General features: G+C 44.2%; 1 protein-coding gene across 1 annotated transcript; it reads left to right on the top strand.

The window, feature by feature from the left end:
• mmp15b (matrix metallopeptidase 15b) lies at nt 1-25,860 on the top strand. The gene is made up of 10 exons (XM_054612244.1): nt 1-138; nt 7,559-7,707; nt 7,983-8,105; nt 8,277-8,584; nt 11,809-11,970; nt 12,610-12,806; nt 16,728-16,866; nt 20,222-20,372; nt 20,664-20,782; nt 21,374-25,860. The coding sequence occupies exons 1-10, from the start codon at nt 16-18 to the stop codon at nt 21,889-21,891; spliced, it is 1,989 nt and encodes a 662-aa protein (XP_054468219.1). The 5' UTR covers nt 1-15; the 3' UTR covers nt 21,892-25,860.

The following is a 25,860-nucleotide window of genomic DNA, read 5'->3' as shown; positions in this document are numbered from 1 at the left end:
CCGGCCCCCTGGACGATGGCGTCCACCTCGCGCAACAGCTGGGTCTGGTTGCTGCTCTGGAGACGGACTTTCCTCGCGCTGTGGCTGTGCGCGCTCGTGGCGCGTGGAGCGGAGGACGGCGGCACCTTCAACTCGGAGGTAAGACGCAGCAGCAGAACCAGAAGAGTGCGTGCACATTAGTAAAGGTGCACGTGCATGTTAGAGTCGGCTCTAACATGCACGTGCACCTTTTATTAATTGCCCCAAAGGCACGGTGTCAAGCAGCAAGTACCTCAAATGTTATTCATCTGGAAAGTAACTTATTCTAACAATTAATTGTATATATATATATATATATGTGTGTGTAACATCCGGGTTATGACACTACTTAACCCTTAACACACTCTTACTGTTTTTCAGCATGTGGTGTATTTGCTGACTGGCAGGTGTACAGTCTTCACTAATATGACCTTATCCTCAGCAATCCTTAAAAACAATAGTTTGTGTGAGATAAAATGATATCACATTGTAGTCATTCCCCCTTTTTCTCATCTACAGGACCTCCACCTCTTTCAGGAACCGGGCATGTTTTATTGAAGCTGTTTGTTTGTTTTTTTTCTTCTTCTGTACACCCAAATCACATGATTCTAAAAAAATCATCATGGTAACTCAGAGCAGAATCCTAATATACAGCGGGGCCTATCCTGCTAATGTGATGTTTAATGTCTTCTCCTCCAATCTTTAATCGTTAGGGACACCTGTACATATGTTTTAGGTGTGCCATGAGAGGCCAAAGTGTGCCAAAGTAACACATTGGAACCTGACCAAGAACTTCTTGCACTTTTTTTTTAATTTTTTTGTTGAGAGAGTTGAGAACTGACTTTATGCCTGGTTAGTGGTGGAGCTGTGGTTTGTCGTTTGACACAGACAGACAGACAGACAGACCACCCGGTCATTAGAGGTGAGCTTGCATTGAGGGGGGGGGGTTCTGCTTGTCAGCCAGGTTGCAACATCGTCGGAAGGGTTAATGTGTGTGTGTGACCATAGATGGAGGGCTTACACAATGCGTTGACTGATGAAAAATTCCTAAGCACTTGTTGCAAACGTGTGTGTGTGTGTGTGTGTGTGTGTGTCAGCTGAGAATAGTAACAGTTGCATATTATTCCCATGTTGTCTATTGAACATTAGGAACGCTGCTTGGAAAGCGTGGATCTCTGCATGTGCAGTGCTGTTCCAACAAAGTCATTTAAGGTTGCATAACTCATCAGAGAAGAAAGACTATCCTTTTTCTGGATAGCTATTTATGTAATAACCATCATAATTACAAAGCATGGCCAAATTAAGGAGTGCATCACACACTACTCTCCTAAAAACCTTTATGTACAGAACACAGCTGTTTGCATTTGTATTAATACCCTGGTATCTTTTATGCCAGGGTAGTTGTTGTTGTGTTGCCTCATGGGAAATTTCAGATGCTTTCAGATGCTTTGAATGAACGTGTACATGCTGATTGTTTGTTTGATGGGCAGGCTCATCTCCACCACCTGAGGTAGACCCGGTTTTTATGGAGTCAATCGTTGGTCTTTGTGGCTGATTAATGTTTCTCTGGAGTCTGAGAGGAACATTTGCTCTCACTCATCACTGTAATAGTTAGTTTTTTATAGAATAGGCTGGACTTTCTGTGGTCAGGGGTTGAATAAATATGGTGAAGCCTTACTTGATATTATAAAGGAGAGGTAAAGGAGGACTTGGTGTGTCGTGATCAACACATGGACGTATGTAAAACATGATGCATTGTTTGGTTGGAAGCAGCCTGTGTCTGTAAAACAAAACATATTTTTATTAATACGTATAACAGTGACGTTTATTCATTACTCAAAGTACAAGGTGACTAAAAATGCCAGTCATATTTTTGGTTTCCGTCAACCAAAGCTGATACCTGTTTGCCAGCCTGGAACCCACTTTGAAAGTTTTAGTCCTGCATAAATACAGGATTTTTCTTTCACACTGAGAAGTCGTCCCTGCTGGCAAACTCACTGGTGTGCTGTGACATAACCCCGTACCCCCCACCCAGCGATCTTATCGTAATCACGATTGGACGATATGAAAGTAGAAACCATCGCCCAACCCTAACGTTTTCAACTCGGTTGTAGTTCAGTCCACGTGTTAAGGGTTTGACCCGGGACCTCCACTCCCACTCTGTCTGCTCTTAAGGTTGAGTTGGGAAGGGAGAACAATAAAGCGAAAGAGGAAAAAAAGGGATTATGAGTACGAGGAGAATCTGAGAAATGTTTTAATTTAGGGAAGGAAATATCACAGGGAACGGCCGGGAGGCACCTGTCTGTCGGAGTCGCTTGTGAAAGACGGAGAGAGAGACAAAGATGGAGGGAGGGAGCCGATGGTGGTCGGCGGCGGGCGGTCTCAGCTGTGCAGCATGTGATGGCTGAATGTGACAGCTGTTCTCTAACTGGGACACACGCACGCACACGCACACACACACACACACACACACACACACACACACACACACACACAGTGCACAGGCATGCTTGTGTCGGGACTCCAAGGCATCCCAGGAAATTACAATGGAGCCTTTTTGTTCGCAGAGAGAGAGAGAGTGCGAGAGAGAGAGAGCTGTGAGAGAAAAAACTTGGTAGGAGGACGAGAGCAGCACATAACTGGGGACAACTTCCTCAATCCGTATCCTCTTTGTATCCATGTAACCTGCAGCGTGCCGTCTCTTTGCATTCCAGCCCCCCCACCCCCTGCTCCCCTGTGATTGGCTGTCACCATGTCCACAATGTAAAGGAACCAAATTGAATGACACAAGTAAGGAACGGGAGTTTCTTCAGCTTGCCTTAGGGTGATCGTGCATCTATTTGTATGCTTGGTGGCATACTTTTTTTGTGCAGAATCACGTCCGCGTGTTCCTGCATGCATATGTCTCTCCATTATTTTCTGTATCGTCGCGCATGCAGAAAACAAAATCAATCTGTTCCTCCCGACTGTCCGTGTCTCTGTCTTTCTCGCTGCTCTCTTTAATTATTCGTCCTCTTTAGTCGGACTTTGGGGGGGTGAGAGATGGCAGCAGACCAAGCCTTGGAATAAAAGCTCTGTTAGTATCTTGGCTGACATTGTAGTGGACACACACACACACACACACACACACACACACACACACACACACACACACACACACACACACACACACACACACACTGCTGGCAGGTTTTACAACTCCTTGTATATCGCTGGGTCTGGTTTTGGCAGGTAAGCTCAAGGACTCTTTGAAAGATTTAATGGACGAGGCAGAACGTACGCGAGCACTCTCCTCCGATGCCGCTGTTGTCTGAGACTTGTTTTGTATTCAGCCCAGCTGATGAGAGGAAGGTGAGCCGCCACACTGTAGTGCTTCACTGTCTTGACGCGGCGGGCGTGAGGGGGCGGCGAGGGGTTCGTTCGCCTCCATACGTCTTCACTCCGCAGCTCCCACCGCGTCACCTGACTGCAGCCTGTTGTAAACACTCGTCTGGAAGTGTGCAGAGACAGCATCACATTCCCAGAGACAAATAAGCACACTGGCATGGATTTTTCTTTAAATTACTTTTATTGGACTTGTGATGGAAATTGCAATATTACTCCCCTGTTTCTCCCAAAGTATCTAATGTGATTTGATTACTGTTAGTGAGTGCGTTACAGCAAGCGCTTTGTTTTTACTCTCCAGGCAGGATGAAATATGAGCTGTAAACCGACATGAAATACTTCTAACACTTTGTGTCTTTTTGCCGAACTAGTGTAATCTGTTTAGAAAGAACGATACTCTGCATCTAAAAAGTTTGCAGGGTTGTGTCTTTTTTAAATTACTTTGCTGAAGGAAAAAAAAACAAAGACACATTATCAAAGAAAGGCATGAAACAGCAAAACATTATTTGAGCTTCACTACTTCAAGTGCGTCTTTAAGTCTCTTATAGTGTTTTCCTTTTAAAACATTTCAGTCGTAGATGGAGCTTTCAACCCACATGTTAATTAGCCAATGCTAGCACTGTTTTCACTGTTAGCTAGGGCTGTTCTCGACCAAAGGAATTCTTAGTCGACTTTCACCCGTATGGGGTTTTTAATTCGCCACCAATTAGTTCACTCATTGACTAAGAGGGGGCGGTGCCATTGACTGCAATATGTGCTGCTCCCTCTTTCATGGTGTTTGGCATTCTGTTCATGAACACATCAACTACTGACATGTATGCTCGTGATGTCTCCCTGGGGGAATATTCCACGCTCGGTTTCTCCTACAAATACGTGTATATCTGGTCATGATCGCTTACAAACGGTAAAAGGGTCTATACCGATGTTGTCGTGGCGTCTTAGTTAATGTGTAGCAAATGAAAACATGAATGCTTAAGTTATTTCAGATGAATGGAGTGTTTTGTGAACCCTGCCACCTGTTTCCCTCTCCTGTGTGTGTGTGTGTGTGTGTGGGTGAGAGAGTATTTAGATAGTGTTTCAGGAAGTGCATGTTTGCATTGGACAGTATGTGTGTTTGCTGAAGCTTCCTTATCTTAGAGGCAGAGGTGGGTCAGGGTCACGTCCAGTTCATCCCTCTCTACTCCTCTTCCTGCTCCTACAGAGCTGACACGGCACAGACAGGGAGGAAATGCTAAAATGATATCCAGAAGTTCTCTTTTTTTTAAAACTCTACATCTGCAAAAAAGAAAATAATAGAGGTGATAATAACATGCGGAAAAAAGATAAGATAACTCCGACTCGATCCCAGTCGGCGAAATGAGGTGTTCCAGAAGCAGAAGAAGAAACAGGCCGCTTACAGTAGGCACAAAAAAGGATAAAGCAAGCTTAGGAATAAAAATATAATAATGGGGAAAAGTGTAGGAAATTCAGTTCAATCTCTATTATTAAAGTAAACTGTAAGAAGAGAGAAAAGCTATAGTATTATAGTGTTTACTGTTAATGTGTGTACATATAGGACAGTATAGAGTATAATGGGAATTGTATAGGGGTGACATGACACCAAAATGTGTAGCGTTTTAGCTCTGCACTGTGTGATATTGATATAATAATGCATAATGATATCTATAATAATACCTAATAACTGGAGCAGGAGACTGGAGGGGCTCACCACGAAGCAGTCTGTCTTAAAAAGATGAAGCGTGTTTAGAGGGCTTGAGGCTCCGCGGCCTGAGGGCTCAAACAGTCGGTGTGCACCCCTGACACCCCCTACCCCCGTCGCCCAGCGGAGGGAGACTTTAAAGGCACGGGGTTCTCAGGTGAAGAGCTTTTCCTCGCCGCGCCGTATTTTGAGTGAGCCTTGTTTCCACCGCACATCACAGGCATTTGTCTGCATTGACTTCATTCAGTCTTTTAAAGATGCGTTTTATGGAATATGTTTTCTGACATAAAAGAGAGAAAGCAACAAGAAGAGCTGAAGGGGCTGAATTAACATTTGAAAGAGCCTTTATTGGCAAACGAGTTTACTGAACGACTTTCTGCTGCCGTCAGAAGAACTTTTGATGTAAAACCTTAACCTTCAGAGATCCTACTTCAACGGAGGCTGTATATTTAATGGCTGACAGTAGTCATCCACTACCTTAATTGATCCCAATGATCATGATGATGGATGCGATGGCGTCAGGGTCTGTCAGACAGCTGACAGTGATAGATTGATCAGACATTACTGCATTACTCTGCTCTAATGGTGGAGGAAGGACACAGGCCCAGGTTTGATATCACAGAACTGGGCCGGTCACTTCACGTCAGCAGCTCTGTGTCGATAACGTCCGTTCCTCTGATCGCTGGGTTTTATTATCTGCATACTACAGAGAGGAGAGGGGAAACAGGAAATCAAGGAAGGTCTGGGAGACGCTTTGTCATTTTTTTTTCATTGGACTGTGGGGGACATTGTGTTTGTGTGGGACACACATACAGCCAATGAAAATTCTTTGTGGAGCAGGCAGGACGACGCCACTCACAGCAGGAGTGGCAATTAATATTATGTAACACACAGTAACACACCTTTACATTCTTGTAAATACATACTGATTCAGTGCATAAATAGATACCTAAATGCATAGTTTTTATATATATATATATATATATATATATATATATATATATATATATACAGTACCAGTCAGTTTGGACACACCTTCTCATTCAATGGTTTTTCTTTCTTTTTCTTTTTCTTTTTTTCTACATTGTAGATTAATATTGAAGACATCCAAACTATGAAATAACACATATGGAATTATGTGGTAAACAAATGCTCAACAAACCAGAATATGTTTTATATTTTAGATTCTTCAAAGTAGTTGAATGAGAAGGTGTGTCCAAACTTTTGACTGGTACTGTATATGCTATACACAGTATGGATATGATTTTGCCGGCTTATTCTCTGATATGTATAAACAAGCAATATCATTTTCTAGTAAAAAAGAAAAGCTACAAAAAACCTTTTGTGTATACTGTTAATTGTATTAGTAAGAAAAAAAGAAAATCACACTTAAAAAAAGACGGATGCATCTCTGCCCAGCGACCAACAGGGTGGACAGTACACATATGTTACCAGAGTGCTTCTTTTACACTTTGTGTCCGATTTATAAAATATTGGTTCTGTAGGTGTGTGTGTGTGTGAGAGTGTGTGAGTGTGTGAGTGAGTGTGTGAGTGTGTGAGTGTGTGTGTGTGTGAGTGAGTGAGTGTGTGTGTGTGTGAGTGTGTGAGTGTGTGAGTGAGTGAGAAAGACCAAGCAGGAATAAGTAAAGAGTTTAAGGAGTGGATAAGTAAACACAGCTTATCGAGCAGTGTTTTTCATTGTGAAAGACGGGGCGGAAACTTTAGAAGTGCACACACAGACGGGCGTGAGCACACACGCACACTCAGACACACGCCCTGTTGGGTTCCCCCGCACCACTCGTGGTCGCGGGGAGCGTGTCCATGTGTCGGCCTATCTAGTGTCTCAGACTACCCGATGTGCAGGCGCTTGGCCTGTGTGTGTGTGTGTGTGTGTGTGTGTGTGTGTGCGTCATATTAGGTTTCCACATAACAGGTGGGATGGACTTTGCGTCATCTCTCATTGGGTTACATTTCATGCTTTCTCCCTAAAGTCTGTAATTAACCCCCCGCCCCCCACCTCCCATTTACACACTCCCAGAAAACGGTGAGATAAAGTAGGCCTCGCAGTGAAACGGGTGTCCGTCTGTCTCCGTGTTACAGAAGCTGAAGCCGAGGAAGAGGCTGCTTCAGACTCTTGTTCTCAGATGTATAAACAAAATACAAACACAAAGCAACAAAAAAATAGTCCATGAGCTCATAAAACAGTTTCAGTCACTTTCCATAATTTCTGTTTAAGTTTTCTAGTCATAAATAACACTTCTAAATGATATTTTGTCTGTGTGGAGCAAACCGTCTGGGATTAAAGGCTTATTGGGGGACACTTTCTTTATGCAGTCAACATCAGTAATATGAATCTAATGAGCTCTGATTCGGTATCACGTTTTTTTTTTGTTTTTTTTTAACGAATACTCAGTGCCTGAAACAGATTCCTCTATGTTTTCCTTTCCGTCTCTCCAGTCATGGCTGAGGATGTACGGTTACCTGCCCCAGGCCAGCAGACAGATGTCCACCATGCGATCGGCTCAGATCCTGTCCAATGCGATCGGTGACATGCAGCGGTTCTACGGCCTGGAGGTCACTGGACAGATGGACACTCAGACCATCAGGTTAGCATGGGTTAAATACGTACACCCACTCATAAGAAGAAGAAAGAAAAAAAACATGACGTATGGACCACTGTCCTTTTTTTTTCTTTTCTCAACATGGACTTGTAATTGGGTACAGGACCGGTTCCTAAAGAGGAGCAGGATCAGTCGGCTGGCTGCACTAGGCGGCTTACAGCTTTAAATCAAACAAAGAAAAGAACACAGACATCAAGAAGAGAAAGTAGAGGTTCAAACATCACGTTCCCCCTTCATCCTTTCCTTTTTAACTCCTTCAGCGCCATGCGGAGACCCCGCTGCGGTGTGCCCGACAAGTTTGGCGGCCAGATCAAAACCAACGTGCGGCGGAAGCGCTATGCCCTCACGGGACATAAATGGAACAAGAGCCACCTCACTTACAGGTATCAAAAATATGTTTTGCTACTTGTAGCAGGCTACTGTAAAACAAATCATGTTTTCAAGTTAGGGATTTGAATAAATTCACTTTTATGTCTTTTTTCATATATATATATGTTGCCTATGAATCCACAAAGGGATATGCTTTTCCCCTCTTCCTTCATTTGTTCCCCTAGCATCCAGAACTACACTCCCAAGATCGGAGAGTACAACTCATACGAAGCCATCCGTCGGGCGTTCCAAGTCTGGCAGAGGGTGACCCCGTTGACCTTCGACGAGATTCCCTACCAGGAGATCAAATACGGACGCCGCAAGGAGCCCGACATTATGATCTTCTTTGCTTCGGGTTTCCACGGAGACAGCTCTCCTTTTGATGGGGAGGGAGGCTTCCTGGCTCACGCGTACTTCCCAGGACCCGGAATGGGCGGGGACACCCACTTTGACTCAGATGAGCCATGGACCATAGGCAACCAGAACATACAAGGTAAAACGCTCACCGTGGCCGGAATTGGGAAATGTCTTTTGCGTTGTGGATTTCAGTGACAGCAGTGGTTTCCTCTAGTCACGGCCAAATGCTACAAGGAAAATAATTGAAAGCAGAAATAACAAGTGTGAAGGAAATGTTGTCCCAAACAAGCTAATCTACAACCAACACCTTTTCTAGGAGAGTTTTTTAGCAACAGCAACGCCGTCTTATGTGGCAGCTTCAGGTGGGTGGATGTTTTTCTGCAGAAGTTGACAGCTTGCAGTGTTGTGAAGCTTTTTCTTTCAGTCTTTAGGGATTTAGGGGGTTATTTAGGCCCTCGGTCATTCCAGCTGATGAGCAGTTTGCAGCCCTGTGTCATGTCATGTATAGGTTGTAATGGATCTGTATAGCAGATTGCAAACAGCTGTCCCCACCGCTTTCCTCCGCCCCTAACTGGAGTTGGCACGGCTCAGCTAGCTACATCATCTCTCATTTGCCATTGCTCCATTTACCTCTGTGCAGGTTCAAAGCCGACCTCTTTCTAGTTCTCCGGAGTTGCTAAGAACTTACTGCTGACGTACACTAATCCATTAACTCTGTGATCCATCGGTACAAGCAGCACCAGGCACATGTTTGTACTTTTGTGCTTTTGATGTCTTCAGTTTGCTGAAATCATTGCCCAAACCCATCTTAAAAACTTTCTTTAAGATGAACCTAAAGCCAATTACAACTCTTAACACTTATGTCTATCTCTAAGCTAACCAAATGCAGCAGCAAGGGTTAAGAAAATATCTTCATTTTGAACAAGTCTTCAGAGTTCCTCCTCTTGCTGTGCACCCATTAACCCTTTTTTCTTTTTTTTTCTTTTTTTTTCTTTTTACAACAATGGGCTTTCTTGCCCTGTTATCTCCATACACACAGCAGACAGAGGCAGACAGATAAACTGTGTGTGTGTGTGTGTGTGTGTGTGTGTGTATCTCTGTGATCAGCTGTGTGTGGGATGTGTAGCAGGACAGATCACAGGGACGGAGGAATGCCACAGTAAGTGGGAGTGAGTTCCACATGGGGAGATCTTTAGACCGGTCCCTTTGTTGCACCGCACTACTTACACAGCTCCAAAGCAGAGCAGAATCAAATTACAATCCTGTCCGACCTGAGTTGGACACACTTCTAATTAGTTACACTATTCACAGAAGAAGTCCTCATTTAACTCCAGCGTTTTAATATCTTCCTGTCGCACCATTGCTAAATCTGGTGGGGAAATTTGAATTTGTAGCATTCAGAGCTAAAAATGATTTGTTTTCGACAATTATCATTTAAAATATCAAAGAGTTAGTTTATCAAATATAAAGATTTGCTGCTTTTAAATATCTTTAGGTTTTACACTGTTAGTTGAACAATAAATTATCTAAAAATATCAATATGAAATTATATATATATTTTTTTGTTTAGACTAAATAATGAAACTAATTGACGAATCGGACAAATAATATAGTTACTGGTCAACAATGAAAACAATGAAATATTGTCTTTGCTGTACTGATGCAGATGTTTCAGAGGAGCTCGTCCAGATGTGCCACTGTTCATATGCTGGTGCGAACAAAAGTAAAGGGCTTTATGCCTTCACCTCGCATGAAATAAGAAGTGAGGCTTGAGGAGCCATGTTCAAGCCTCAGTTATCATCTGCCCTGCTGAGTATGAAACAGAATTGTGACCTCTGACCTCCCTTTGGGCGGGGTCAAACAGAAACAGAGGCTTTAGCTTAGGAATCAACAGCTACACATAAGTCAGTTGGCGGTAAAAGGACACATTCCATTTCATCCATTCATTGCAGTCATGGTTGTTTCTCTCTTTCCCTCAGTTTTATTTTGTCAGCAAAAAAACAATTCCATTGATGTTGAACCTTGTGACGCACAATGCGATTAATCAGCCTTTCTTTTTGCGCAAATGTTCGAACAAAAACAGCTTTTTACCATTTGTATCACTCTCAAACACACCTCACTCAGACAAAAGGTCAGGGGGGCTTTTGTTCTTTGTGCTCAGATGAGGCTAATGTGAGAAAAAGGCAAAAGGCAGAGCGAACTTGGAGAGTGTTTTTTGGTTGTCGTGGCGCTGCTTGAGTGTGTGGTCCTTCACAGGGAGACCGCCAAGGAACGAGGTGCCAGACGTGGTAAACAAGCGAACAATGCCTCGGATAGTTGATTTGAATGACAAGAAATGTGTGTCTGTGTGTGTGTGTGTGTGTGTGTGTGTGTGTGTGTGTGTGTGTGTGTAGTCAGAAATAGCAATGGTTGCATCGGCTTAACCCCTAACTTCGCCGAGACTTTGATATCTGCTCCTTCTTTTCTCCGTCCAACTGAACCGTTGTCACAGTTACCTTCACAAAGACCTCTTTATCTCCTCTCTCTCTCTCTCTCTCTCTCTCTCTCTCTCTCTCTCTCTCTGTCCTCATCCACCTCTAGCACTCTGTCTCGCCCTCTGCTGTTTTCTTCCCTCACGGCTAAGGACGCCGCGAGGACATTCATGTGACTCTGAATTAGAGATAGTGGGGGGGAGATGCACTGTGTGTGTGAGTGTGTGTGTGTGTGTCCTTGTTTGTGTGTTTTGCAAATGAGGAGATGCACAAGGACAGGCATCCAGATGCGTCCCCCCTTCACATGCACGGCAGTGACATCATCAAGTCCCAATTCCCCCCCGACAGCACGATGTCACTAGCGCAAATCTGACCAATCCGCGCTGGTCACGGCGCCGGACAAAAATGGCTTGCCAGTTCAGAGTTCACGGAGTGCAGGGCCGGGCAACAAAGAAGGTGTAGACTGAAGGGGGAGGTACCCAAAGTCACTTCAGAGATGAATTTATAGGAATATGTTGGTCCATTCTGGTGTCACTTCAGTCTGTAAGAAGTCTGCAGCTGATGTGGCAGACTTGTCTTTGTGTATCTTTTGATTGGTTAGCAATGTTAAAAAATGTACGTTGATTCATATCAGCGATCATTAGTGTCAGATCTGTGGAGATTTGTGTTGGCATCATAAATGTGGAGGGATAATGTGCATGTGTCGTTCTTATACATTGACTGCATGGATCTGCTGTCCCATGTTTGCTTTTTATAAGACACACATGTATAAATGCAGAGGGACACATGTATTCTCTCTTTCTTCTCATGAATATACTCGAAAAAAAGGGCATATTTTCCAGTTGTCCCCCCTCCTAACTAGTGTCTTTGCTTGGTCCTTTCCACACAGGTAATGACCTCTTCCTGGTGGCGGTCCACGAGCTTGGCCACGCCCTGGGTTTAGAGCACTCCAACAACCCGCTGGCCATCATGGCTCCGTTCTACCAGTGGATGGAGACGGAGAACTTCCAGTTGCCCGAAGACGACCGGCGGGGGATACAGCAGATCTACGGTAGGGGGTCCTGTGGATGATGCTCTCCGTTCACTGTGTTAAATCACCAGGACATGAACTGGTGTTTTTCACTCTCTGAAACCTACGGAAATAGAAATAGAAAACTATTTGTATGCATTATTTCCCAACCTCGAAAGGACCATCCTGTCAAAGACAATTTTCTTTTCAATTTTATCTAAAACCCCAATACCAATAGGTTGACTTGATTGATCTTGGAATCCATTTTCATTTGGCATCTAAGAAATATTAAAGCAATAGAACCACATCTCCAGCATTTTTGCCGAGAGGAAGATGAGAAAATTGATAACACTTGTATCAGTTAAATATGAAGTTACAGCAGGGAGACAGTTAGCTTAGCAGAAAGACTAAAAGCAGGAGTAATATATGCCTCTAAATACCTCTTTAGCTCACTAAGTAGCATGTTTATTTCCTGCTTGTTTAATCCGGACAAAAATGTATATTCTTAATATTGTGTATATTTTCCAGCGCCTCTTAAATCAGATAGCAAACTTTTTATTTTTTTTATTTTCTAATGATTATCCTGATAATATAGTTATTGTAAATTTGTTTGGCCATAATAGTAATTATACATAATGTGATACAACATGTTAACCCCCCTCCTGTTCGTATGCCCTGCAGGCCAACCGGGCGGCGGCCCCACTCAGGCCCTGCCCACCGTGACACCCCGTCGACCGGAGCCCAGGCCACCTCAGAACCCTCCTCGGCAACCAGACCGCCCCCGGACCACCGAAAGACCAGACCACTATGGACCCAATATCTGTGAAGGGAACTTTGACACTGTCGCTATGCTCCGAGGAGAGATGTTCGTCTTTAAGGTAAATGGTTTGAGGATTAGGAAATAAGAGCATTATAACTTCCACCGCAGAATTACGAGCATAAAACTATGGATGAGATATGTTGACCTCCACAGTGGTTTATTACATGTCCTTGCTTGGAAATTCAGTGGGTTTCCAGCAGAGGAGCTGCCCTGGCAGCTTAACTGTGTCAATAAATTAGTCATCCTTTTCTCTAGAACCAGTTTGAAACAAATGGTGTGTGCACAGCCAGCAAGCGGTCTGTTTTCAATCAGGTACTTGAGGATTGTAAACCAACAGGGCCAGTGTCTTTTATGAGGCAGAACACTGTTAAAAGGGAGGAGTGTGGTCAGGTGTTTGCATTAAAGAGCCCCTGGACCCACACAAAGCATTCATAAGGGCCGATGCAGAGCCATTAGCTGGCTTTTTACCTTTAGGAGGTATATTTTAGAAAGCTGTCTGCCAGTACAGGTCATTTCTCTGTTGGCTGCAGTTGCTGTCAGCTGTTTTGTATTATTTATTTAATCTTTAAGGTCTTCTGATGTTATGCAACTCAGCCCTGTGGTCACATGTTGCTATACATCTGCTAAGTGTTTTCACCTATCATGGAGGTAATGGTTCCTGGTTTGAGTGGATCAGGGACGGATTAGGAAGGAAAAAAGGGCCCTGGACTTTAAGACTCAGACCAGACCACCAAAACCTCCCCAGCAATGCACCACCGCCCACACAGACGACTGAACAATATTTATAACAATAACTTATAAAAAAAATGTAGCTGTAATAATATTACATTTAGTTTTACAACGGTAGCTTGTTTCATTTTTTACCTCTTACCTAAACATTTTCTTTTAAACATACCCTTTAAAATAAAAGTAAATCTGGTTTGAATGGAATCAAACACTATTACTAAGCTTGTTTACTTATAATGTTATAAAATAGTATAATAATACGCTTCATACTGCTCGTATAATATGAATTTCTATTGGACAATACAACAGTTTAAGAGATACACAACCAACATTCGGAAATGTTCTCCTTCATTTAATCCTTGTGCAACAAAAATGGTCTACATTGGTGGTAAGTTTCTAATTTGTTGTCAACAGTCACAACCATTCATGCCAAACAATGAGTTCAACGTTTCAAAAATTATTTTAATGTCTCGTTCCGGGCTGTGGTTGGTCGGTTTTAGCTCGCCGAACCCAAATCTTGCTTATGTTATCGCTGTTGTCTTCTTACTAACAAACTGTTGTTCATGGTTTGGGAGGAGGATGTAGGCTGGTGCATTTTTAACGTTAGCCGACGACCCATCTCTCTCGCTCTCGCTTTTTTTCTGTGTAACTGGCTTCTCAAGCGGCCCACCCTCCCGATGTCCAGTCCAACTATGGTTTTCGATCATGGGAAACCATTAATGTGGCCATTCTCAAAGTTTAATCAACTGAAAGTTCAGCTTCCTCCTCTTCGGGGGTTCATGCGGCGATGCTCTATACATAGTGCAGCTCTACAAAGATAAGTGAGGATGTGTTTCAGGGTCAGAGGAGGTGTCCAGTGTTGGCAGCGCTGAACGCTGAAGAGGTGTGCAGATATTAGACAGAGCTGGACAGAGAACACCCAGGAAAGGAAAGGAAAAATGAAATGCTGTCATGATATCTGACATTTCACAGGGAACCGCAGCAGAAGGGATTCAAACAGCTGAAGATATCCAACAGTAACAAGCTATCAGCCACATCTTGAACCGGATCCCAGTTAGCCGTTTGACGTGCCTATGTCAAGAGTGAAATATAAAAATACTTTTGGGCTAAGAAAAAAATATAAGATGCAGGTGCTTCTGTTTGCATTAGTAATATCAAAGAGTCAAATATAACAGAGCCCTTTCCCTCCAGAGACACAGAGATCAGCCGATGAGTATCTCCTATCTGGGTCTGTGGGTGTCTCTGACACTGACCAGTAGTAATGAGACTTGGCGTACAGCTGCCTGGACAAGTGCTGCACATGGTCAAACAGTTATATCTGTGTCTCTTGGGTTTCATCCCAGCCAGTAAATGTCTATGTTCTCGGGTTTCATCCACAGTCATGAAGCTAGTCTGGATAGCGTTAATCAGTTTCCAAAATTAACTTTTTCTTTGCCCTCCAGTGGTTTTTAAAGAGAAAGGCTGGAAATGCTGGAGCCTCGCGTCTCCTCTCCCTTCTTGATAGTCGGAAAGATTAGTAAAGTGACATATGCACATCAGATATTAATGTCTCAAAATGTTGTCAGCTAGCATTGACTGCTATTAGTCATACTGTTTTATTGTCACTTAGCAGTGGACTTTCGGACTGCGCTGTTCATATTCAAATTGCCCGAATGTAAATTTGCGCTGTTCATAAATTGCAGTTATTAATGGTAGACATGAGTCTTCTCTGCTCTAGCTCTGCATAGGCAGAACGGCTTTCTTAATGTATTTGTGTGAGTGGGAGCAATCCTCAGCACATCAGCACCACTCTCTCTCCTCCACAAAGCCCTGTCCATTAAAAGAAGAAAGGGGCTGTCGTTTATTTTCTTCCCTCTTAGTATTTCTTCACAGCAGAGGGCTGGACATAGAGACAGCAGAGCTCAATATTGAAACTCCCACACGGAGATCCACTCTGTTCTGCCGAAGGACTAATATGGTCAACTCGGTCTTAATCTGGTCAACGCGAAGGAGCGGCTGTCAGACCGCACAAACGGAAGAGTGTGTGGCCTGTTCTGTTGGTTCGCGTTCCGTATCCCCTCGGCTGCCTCTATTCTGTTCTGTTCTGTTCTGTTCTGTTCTGCTCTGCTTTTCACTGCACCGTCCTGTCTGCCAGGGTGTCCTGCGTGAAGGACAAAACTGGCCGTGCTTGCCAGAAAGAAGCAGCACGGAGCGTTTCACCGTTACATTATCCAGGACGAGCATGGCTACTGACTCACCACTTATGAATGAGTCTGAGGGGCTGCTGGTGTAAATCTGTCTGCTGGCGCGTGTGTCCAGCATGTAGAGTAGATATATGTGCTCTGTGCTCAGGTTGAAATGTGCCACCAGGGATTTTTCTTGCTTTGTGCCACTGACAACAGTTCTTTTATCAATTTTATCTGTTCTAACCGGCCGGGATCAACAGAGGGAGTGTATAAATCCACCAGAGCGGAGACCTGACTAGTATTAGCCTGCCAGTACGTTCTGGTCTAGATATCCTGCAGGCCGCAGTTTGCTTGGCATGATGGCCATCAAGCGTCGCCACAGAGGGATATACTTAGAATGAGATATGAAGCAATATGTGTTGAACCTGTTTGGGAATTTGGTTTACTTTGGCGGTTTTTTTTTTTGCTCCTGTCACATTTTACTCTCTGTGGCCTTGATTTTCAGCACAATCATGGCTATAAGTAGAGATAACTCAAATACGTCTTTTGTGCAAAACAACACAGTTTACATGAAATAAACCTGAAAAAACGATAAAGACACATGTTGATTTCTTTGATTATTTCTTTGACAAAAATTTGAAAACACTGGAATCTATATATACACATTTAGTTGAAGTTTCATGGAGTTGTTGTCACATGACTGTTGGTCTCAGCCAAGTCAATCATGGATTCCTAGTTGTGCTGAGGAGCGCAGAATTGAATGTTTTTTTACAGAATTCAACCAATTATAATAAAATGTTTTTGATGACATATCACCATTTTTGGCGGCTTTTGCTGACAGAAGCGTTCTTCTCATATGATGTTTCAAAAAACGTCAGAAAGATGAAAATCTGACGATAATTACAGCGTCTTGGTAGGAAAAACGGTGTAGTTATGGGGACGGTTTGGAAAAAACATGCTTTTCAATCCCGCTGACGGGTTTTGGGGTTCAGAGGGTTTTAAGAAAGACAAAGAGAAACTAGTGAGTGTTCAACTGATGATAAGAGACGACGCACGCTCAAACACATCGGTTCATTTCTTCCCCTCAGGGCCGTTGGTTCTGGCGGGTGCGTAGGAACAGGGTTCTGGATAACTACCCCATGCCCATAGGTCACTTCTGGAGGGGTCTGCCTGGAGACATAGACGCTGCCTATGAGAGACACGACGGCAGGTTCGTCTTCTTTAAAGGTAAGCAGCAAATGCTGGCACGCACGCACGCACATTTTAGTACTGAAGAAAAGTTATGTACTGTGTTCAGATCACACTTGTCTTTACCTCCTGAAGTTTTAGTAATCAAATGATGGTATATAAGAATAACTGGTCAGTACCATTACTGACCATCAATAACCTTCTTAGTCTAGGTCAGGGAAGAAGTATCGTATCAAACGCTTTGTATAGCAGAAACCTGCAATTATTATATTTTTGAAAGATATAAAACAAATACTACAGTTTTTCTCAACTCTACACACAAATCTGAAAAACACACAAAAAAAACCAAACTCCACAAATCTCCTGCAAAATAAAACTCTGCATTCAAAACAATGCTGTCTTCTCAAAATGGTATTTTGTGGTCAATTGACACACACACACACACGCACAAACAAACAACCCATCATATGACATTTTTAAGAACCAGTTGAACACTTGTGTGCTCAATGTGAAACTCTACTATGAAAGGAAAACAATACAATGTACAATTCTAGTTTGAATTCCTTATCAGAAACTTGTGCTCTTTGTATGTTCAGTTATGTACAGTATTCTGTCTGCTCGTCAGATTTAGCACAAACGTTCATTTGAACTGATTAGATATTGGAGGTCGAAGGTCGCTGTGACCTCACGTCCGTCCTATTCCCATGAACGCAATATCTCAGAAACAACTTGAGGAATTCCCTCAAGTTGTTTCTGAGATATTGCGTATATATATATTCCTCTTATTCTCCTCCACTTTTTAGGAGACTGAACACACTTGTCTACGTTTCTGGTTATTTCTTCAGTAGAAACAGACCCGGGCCTGTTCTAAATAATCTTCTTCTGGTATTATTAGCTTGTCAGTTTCGGAGCATGACAGACCTCGGGCCTTTGAGAAGCAGGACAGTAACATACAAACGTTGTGTCTCAGCACTACTCATGCCTAAGTAGCCACAATGACGAAGAACACCAGATTCAGTGTCCAGTGTTTACTCCGCCACGCCAATGCTCAATCACAGTTGGAATCCATGTATGCTGAAGTAGAACACAAGATCCAGGTTTTATCATTCAGTCTGACTTACATATGTAGCAGTAGTCAGCTCCTAAGGTCGTAATGTTCTTCTCTTTTCATCTTCGTAGATAAGATATTGCAACATTCTAGTATGTGGAACATAAGTATAACATCCTCAGCTGCATAGAGAGCCGTCCAGCATCTGGCTTAGTATTTACAACCTGAATACATTTACATGCTTCATGGCCATTTCAGCCCATCATGTCTTAATGAGTTCATATTTCAGCAGTAAAACAGATTCAAGAACTTGTTTCATCTTCTTCAGATTATGCTGTAAATACCCCCCCCCCCCCCCCCCCCCCCCCCCCACCTCCTTAAGAAAGAACATATTATATTCTACATGCAGAGTATAAATCCCTTTTAGCACAGCTCATCGCTGAGAGCAGCTTGTATTTTTACAACGGTGGATAAAGTTCGCCGAACGCAAAGGAGAGAACCAGGTCTTACATGCTGCGGGACTCTTGGAGTTACAAGCTTAAGGGCAGCTGTTGATGAGGAGGAGGAAGAGGAGGAGGAGGAGGATGATGTCATTGGCAAGCCTCTCAGTGTGACACTTGGCTGCAGGCCATTAGCAAAGAAAGAACAAGAGAAATGGAAGCAAAGGGAAAAAAGGAAGGAAGGACGGGCAGACCTGAGTGCACAAGAGAAGGGGAGACAAACACAGACCTTTGAATGGACCAATCAGATCAGTCAGTTTCTGTCAGCACGAAGGCAGCAGTCTTTTCTCAGTCTGTGTTCGTTTCATATTGTACCAGACACCCACAAATATCACATCACAGTCTAACGTATCTAAATGGGGGAAGATGCAGGATTTTTGTAATTGCTAAAACACGATTTGTAGAACTAGAGCACTCTTTTATCGAAACACACAAAAAAACATACACCCAAAACTAAATACCTTACATCTCATGCCAAAGCAAACACTTTCTTCAAAAACTGCACCAACTCTTTTTAAAAATGGTATTATTGCATCACCACTTCACACACCCACCAAATAAATAACCAAATAACTCAAATTGTACATATACTGCATTGACAATTTAATCCATGTTGGCTGTCTGAACGGTATTATTCCCCGATTTTATTTGACAGATTATTTAGGTGAGGAATATAAAAATGTGGTAGAATTATATTAACATGTAATAACCTTCTTAGGGCCAGCTAGCAAGCCAAATGCAAGCAAATTAAAATGACAAGAATCGCCAAAACAAGAAGCCGCCAACTTACTCACCACAGTGTAACACCTCAGTCCTACTGAAATGGTGATCTGAAAAATAACCGTTATCAATAGTAAATTAAGTCAACTGCGTTCCGTTCATAAATTTAACAACTGCCAAGAAAGCAAGTTTGAACGTGGCACACCCTCAAAACTATACTATGTTTTGAGGGGGCCTAAGGGAAACATATTTCTCAATTTGGACTTCAAATATATGGAATATCTATTTTGTAAAATGTAATAAAAAAACCAAAATGTGTTACCCAGGGGTTTCACAGCTGTTTTATCCAAATCAAGCCCAACTGTAATATAACCCAAACTGTTTATCCCAGTAGAAAAACAACAGTTGCACAGCATTGAGAACTCTTTAGGTCAGAGAAGCGCTGCGGTGTGCTTAGGGAAACTCATGGAATAAGTCGAGGGATTTTACACCGGGGCCCGTGCACGCCAGGAGCCCTGGGAAGCATTGCGTCAGCCTCTTGTTCTCTCCAGATGCTGAGTGAAGAGCTTTCATTTTTAAACAAGGAGCAAGGGGCCGGAGGTGGGTGGGTGTGGAGCGGGGGAGGGAAAGGCGGATCGAAGCCAAGAGCAGCGATGTAATGGTGCCAGGAGGAACGGAGTCCCCCCTGTCTGACACAGTGAAAAACAATAAAACCTTCCCTCCAGCCCGACATGAGACAAGCCGCTCCTAATGGATAATTACAAGCTCAACCAAAGCTCCATACGCCGTGATGTGCTCGTTTGTGCTCGTTCTGTTTTTCTGATCGCTTGCCAAAAAATCATTATTGCATTCACATCATTTATACAAGTGTGCAAAGGCTGGTCTGGTTATTCGGATTGTTCTGATCGTTTCTTATTGTTTGCGTTTTTTTTAAATTTCTCATTCAGTTTCAATTATTGAACATATTCTGTGCCAGCAAGCACATGACATATACAGTGTGATCGTGTGTGCTAATAATTTCCATAAGTCCATAAGGGTTATTAGGAGTGGGGCTGAATAGGGAATGCACCGACGTATGCACCATAAAGAATCCTTAAGCACTTTTCCTCTCCTCCTCTCTCCTCAGGAAACAGATTCTGGCTTTTCAGGGAGGCTAACCTGGAACCAGGCTATCCAATGGAGCTGGTCGATTACGGTCAAGACATTCCCTATGACCGAATAGACGCAGCCATCTGGTGGGAGCCATCCGGCTACACGTACTTCTTCCAAGGAGACTGGTAACGTAGCACGCAACATGCTAGCATCACATGACACCCCTCTAATTCACCTGCTACTCAGTATATAAACACGCTTTCATATGTTGCTAGTTTCCTTTTATTATTCCAAGAAACAAATCCAAAATGCATTGCATTAACAAGCAGAACAGATTTGAGTGTTCAGGATAAACCCTCATCTACACACACACACACACACACCATGTCGACCCGTCACGTACTGTAACTCTGCTCGGTTTCTTGTTTGGAGAGTAGATAAACAGTAACAACATTCTTCTCCGTTGCTCTCTGCAGGTACTGGCGCTTCAACGAGCAGTCGCGCTTGGCCGACCGAGGCTACCCGAAACCGATCAGCGTCTGGGGATCGTCAGTGCCTTCCTCCCCCAAGGGGGCCTTCCTCAGCGATGATGGCGGTGAGCAGAGACAGGAAGAGTGGTTTTGTGTGTGTGTGTGTGTGCGAAAAATGGGCGGGGCACGCCTGAAACAAAGAATCAGGGTGTGGTCACGCAATCCTCAGGAGAGAGGGTGTGACGTATGTGTGAATTTGAGCCTCCATGTGAAAAGCTTTTGGCTTTGCAGTGATTGGTTAGAGTGAAAGTAGAAAGGACTGATCCAGTCTCCAAGCAGAATCTTTCTTATGGACAGTACACAGTTTTCTTTTTCATTTTTTTTTCATTTATACAACAAAGTATTTCAGATAGATACAAGTTTGAGTCCAATTTTTAAGCTATTTAAGGAATAGTTTGATATTTTGGGAAATGGACTTATTTGCTTGGCTTGCAGAGATTTAAATGAGAAGATTGATGCCGCTCTCATATCTATATGGTAAATATGAAGCTACAGCCAGCAGTTGGTTAGCTTAACTGGAGACTGGAACCAGGTTGAAATAGTTAACTGCTGGCAAACTGCTTACCAGAACCTCTTAAGTTTACTAATTTGCATAAATTGTATGACTTCAGATTGTTGTGTTGGCTGACATCTTGTGCCGTCCTTGCTTTCTGCAGCGTACACCGTCTTCTACAAGGGTTCCAAGTACTGGAAGTTCGACAACCACCGCATGAAGAGCGAACCAGGCTACCCCAAGTCCATCCTGAGAGACTTCATGGGCTGCAGCGTGGACCTGGACCCGGACAGAGACACGGACACCGACGCGGGACGCAAATACCCAGATGTGAACCGCCCGCCGTTCAACCCGGACGCAGACGGGCGGGACGGGGACAAGGGCAAAGGCCGCGAGGGCACGGACGGCGGCGCGACGGACAAGGACGAGGGCAAGGGCTCGGACAACGGTGACGACGAAGACCACCGCGAGGGCCGCGAGGAGGACACCAACGAGGTGGACGTGGTGCTGAAGGTGGACGACAGCGAGGAGCGGACCATGAACATCCTGATGGTGACCATCCCGCTCGTCCTGGTGCTGTGCATCCTGGGACTGGTTTACGCCATCATCAACACGCTGCAGAGCAAGGGGGCGCCGCGGCTGCTGGTGCACTGCAAGCGCTCGCTGCAGGACTGGGTCTGACCCCTTGGACTTAAGGGGACTCGGAACCTTGAACTTAAATTGAACACCACCCCTCCTCTAATCCAAGCCTCTTCACGGTGGTCCATCCGTCTCAGCAGCTCCTGTAGCTCTTAGTACATGTGGTAGTAGATCCAATAATATACTGATAAACACACACAAACACACACACATAGACTAGAAGCAAGCCAAACATCTTACTGATACACACACCCACCCACACACACACACACACACACACACACACACACACACAGCCCTAACCTCCTCCTGTCTCCCATGGTGCTCTACAATGCGTCGACTGTAGTCTATTTATACGAGAGAAGTTTGCACATTGTCGTTTCTTGTTTTTGTGTGACTGTTTTGTTGTTATTGTTATTATTTCTAAACCAGGAAGGCCGTTCTATCCTCTCCACACCGCCTTCCTCCTCGGCCATAATCCTCGCCAATAACTTGACATCAGCTCACGCTATCACCGTCGCAACAAAAGAAAGAAATGTGAAGGGGGCTGTAGGCGGACCACTCTGCTTCAAGTGCAGTTTGGGAGTGATCCTTTCTCCTCTCGTCATCTTCTTCTTCACCTCTTCCCTTTCGCTCTGCAGCGCGGTATGTCACGGCTGTGGGAGAGAGAGCAGGGTTTGGTCACGTCGACAGCGTCAGCGTTTAGGCTCTCACTGATGTTTCTACACAGGGAACGATTTGGATAATTACCAGTTTATTACAACTTAGATCTTATTTTTATATACGTTGAATTGTTTTAATAACAACACTGTGCTCATCAAGTTATCTGCTGAGATCGGGGAATGTGGCGACATCGCTACAAGGATTTTGAAACCTACGGGCCTTAAACAAACCCCCCCGGATGAGCTGAGCACGTTGGAAAGAGAAACCGAAGACACCGTTCCCCAAACTGACTGTGTTACTTTTAAATAATAAATCAGTTTACAGACCAGCTCACTGGTTCTAGTTTGACCTATGGTATTGCCGTAGTTGTGCACACACACAGAGTCACTTTTGGCGTACCTGCAAATAAAGTGGCTAGACCATCCGTCTCACATGGGGGTCTGTTTAAAGGACTAGTTTGACATTTTTTTCTAGCAGTAGGCGGAGCCAGTGTAGCTGTCTCCCCTGCTTCCAGTTTTAAAGCAATGCCATAACAACAGATAGACATCGTGGCTATAAGAATATGACCTAAGATGTAAAAAAAACAACTAAAAAAAAGCAATTATCCTTTGAAGTCAGACCGCTATTGCCTTGTTTTCTGTCTTTATCTTGTCCTCACACAGATGGGCAAAAGGTCTAGCTCTCTTCCTTATTTGGAAACCATTTAAAGACCTCTTTGGCTGAAAGGCTTCAGACTTTAAAGGGGATCTCTTCACTTAACTTTCATTCATGTGGCTTAATTCTCGCAGAGCTTCCTTTCTATCAACAGTAAGACCTTTTCTTTGTGCTTGAGAGGAGACGGACTAATGGTTCATTTTAAAAGGCAGCTCGCTGTGAAATGACAGAGGGAGGGAGCATTCGTTGTCTGTGTGTGTGTGTGTGTGTATGTGGGGCATAAAACAAGGGCCAAACAAAGCAGAGCCGGGGCCTTTAACTTCAGGATGTAACACCGCGAATGCAACACAGCAGTGGCAGGGTGCAGCTAATGTACCGTGCAGTTTTTAATGGACTTTTTACCGCTGCTGTTTTGTCACAGGACAATTTAAGAAACTTCACAGATGAAGATGATGGTGTTGTTAATATGATGTCGCTGTAAGCAGCAGGGTGGGCTCGGGCCCATGCGAATGTGAACACAGACTAATCCTCTTCATTAAAAAACAGCAGGTGTGTGCAAATGCTTTTAACCCCCCACGACCCCTAAACTAAACCTTGAACTCCCAGAACCAAAACACTCCCCCACTCCCTTTTCATCTCACAAAAGCGGAGACGGGACGAAGTGTCGGCCTCGAAGACTTCAGGAGGTCCACAGAGAAATCAGAGACTTGTGTTTCTTCACCACTCATTATAGCAATGTTGCTTGTGTTGGATCATCCAAGTGATTTATTGCATTTTAATAATCTGATGGTGATTTTCATAGTGTACAGAAATGAGTGGAAACCTATGGCAGGAAGGGGTAAAACGTGCAAAAACAGCAGAGTTGTCCTATAGATTTTTCTTTTTTTGTAAAGAAGAGAAAAAAACATATTCATCAAAGGCAAGATAATTCCACCTGACCCATTTGGAAACACATTTTCAAGAAAATCTTTGGTCTGTTGACATTACCCATATATCTTTAGGAATAAGTAGCCCTATTTCAAGATATTGAAAATAGCCCAGCAGCAAGCGGAAAAAGTGAGATGATCTGATCATCTGCAGTTTTTCTAAGGAAAAATAAGATTTTGAGTTTACAAACCAGCCTCAGACAAGAGAGAGAGAGAGAGTGTGGGAACGGACGACTTCAGAGTGCAGCTTCAACTGTGAATGGGAGAGGTGGCATTTAGAAGTAAGCTGCCGATCTGACCGGGGGAGTGGGGGGGCTCAGCTCACCCCGTCTCAGGTTACAGATGTGGACGGGGAGGGGGCGAGGAGGGACTGGGTTTTCTTTTGCAGCTGAGACAAGGGGAGGGGGGTAGGGAGGCTGACCTGGTCCTCCTGAGCCTGCAAAGCGGAAGAGAGAGAGAGAGAGGACTTTGATGGCTCTCTCCCACTGGCAACAGCCCATGTGACCCACATTCTCCAATTCAGCCCCGAGCCAAAGAGGAAACTTTAGCTTGGAGTTTGACGGAATATAGAATAAGACAGAATAATATCAGAAATGTGCATGTTGATTCCAGCTGTGCCTCAGGAGCAGCAGCAGTTTTTTGCTTCTCCTGTCTTTGGTGCCAGAGGACATACTGTAATGCTGACGGTGCAGATATATATATATATATATACGTCACGCCGCTGTTGAGGTGCAGACAGGTCGTGGGTGAGACACCTATACGTGGACAGAGGGGAAGTTGACAGGACACTTAGTGAAAGAAAAAAAAAAAAAAAAAGGAAGAGCCATAATCAGCCGTCACCAGAAGCCTGGTGATTGATCTGTGGCCGGTCAATAGCGGTTGCCAGGAAACGCTGTGCAACGCTCACCTCGTCTCTCTCCGTCGGGGGGTGGGTTGGCGGATGTAGCTAATCAGCGTTAAAAGCATCCCCCCCGCCCTCTCCGCTCCCTCATCTGCTGTCCTGTTCCTTCCAGTCGGTCCGACAGTTACGTCGATGCTAAAGACAACCTGGTGTCCGGACAGGCTCAGTGAAAATGCCCCCCCTCATTGCATCAGTACCACGCTGTGTGTGGAGCTCTGGTTCATCAACCCCCTCCTCCTCCTCCTCCTCCTCCTCCTCTCTTCTTCTTTGAGGACACACAAGCAAGCCCATAGGGGAGCAAAACCACTTCAACAAAGTTAAAGTAAACCACTTTAAAGTCTGTCCCACCTGAATGTTCCCTTACTTGAAATCACAAGTTTTCTGCCATTCGGCAGTTTGAGGGATTCTCTGCGGGGCGACGCCGATGGTGTTAAAGGACAGCGAGCGGAGGAGGAACACAGAGAGGTTGAGAGGGAGAGCTGCCCAGGATGATTGATGCGTGTGTGTGTGTGTGTGTGTGTGTGTGTGTGTGTGTGTGTGTGAAGAGGTGTTCAGTTAATCAGCTCCACTCTCCATAAGGGTTTTCATCTGACTGTAAATCTCCCACACTCTCTCTATCGCCGCAGACTGAGCCCAGCCCTCTGAGTCCGGTGGGGATCATAATAACAACAATGGCCCTCTCTCTCTCTCTTTCTCTCTCACACTCTCTCTCTGTCTCCTCCCCCTTTTTTTTCTCTCTCTCTCTCCCTAATACACACACAAACACGTTATTGTCTTCTCCAAACCTCCTCCCCCTTCCTCCCTCCACTCAAGGGAACTAGTCCAGGCCGAGGTCCGGCCCAACACAGCAGAGCCTGTTGTTTTTTT

The sequence above is a fragment of the Anoplopoma fimbria genome, chromosome 2 (assembly GCF_027596085.1).
Source record: "Anoplopoma fimbria isolate UVic2021 breed Golden Eagle Sablefish chromosome 2, Afim_UVic_2022, whole genome shotgun sequence".
NCBI lineage: Eukaryota > Metazoa > Chordata > Actinopteri > Perciformes > Anoplopomatidae > Anoplopoma > Anoplopoma fimbria.
This window is presented reverse-complemented; position numbering and strand designations above follow the sequence as displayed.

Coding starts and splice junctions, on each gene's coding strand:
- mmp15b (XM_054612244.1), top strand. CDS start 16: ATGGCGTCCACCTCGCGCAACAGCTGGGTCTGGTTGCTGCTCTGGAGA. Junction 11,971..12,609: donor GGGGATACAGCAGATCTACG/GTAGGGGGTCCT, acceptor TATGCCCTGCAG/GCCAACCGGGCGGCGGCCCC. Junction 12,807..16,727: donor GAGAGATGTTCGTCTTTAAG/GTAAATGGTTTG, acceptor TCTTCCCCTCAG/GGCCGTTGGTTCTGGCGGGT.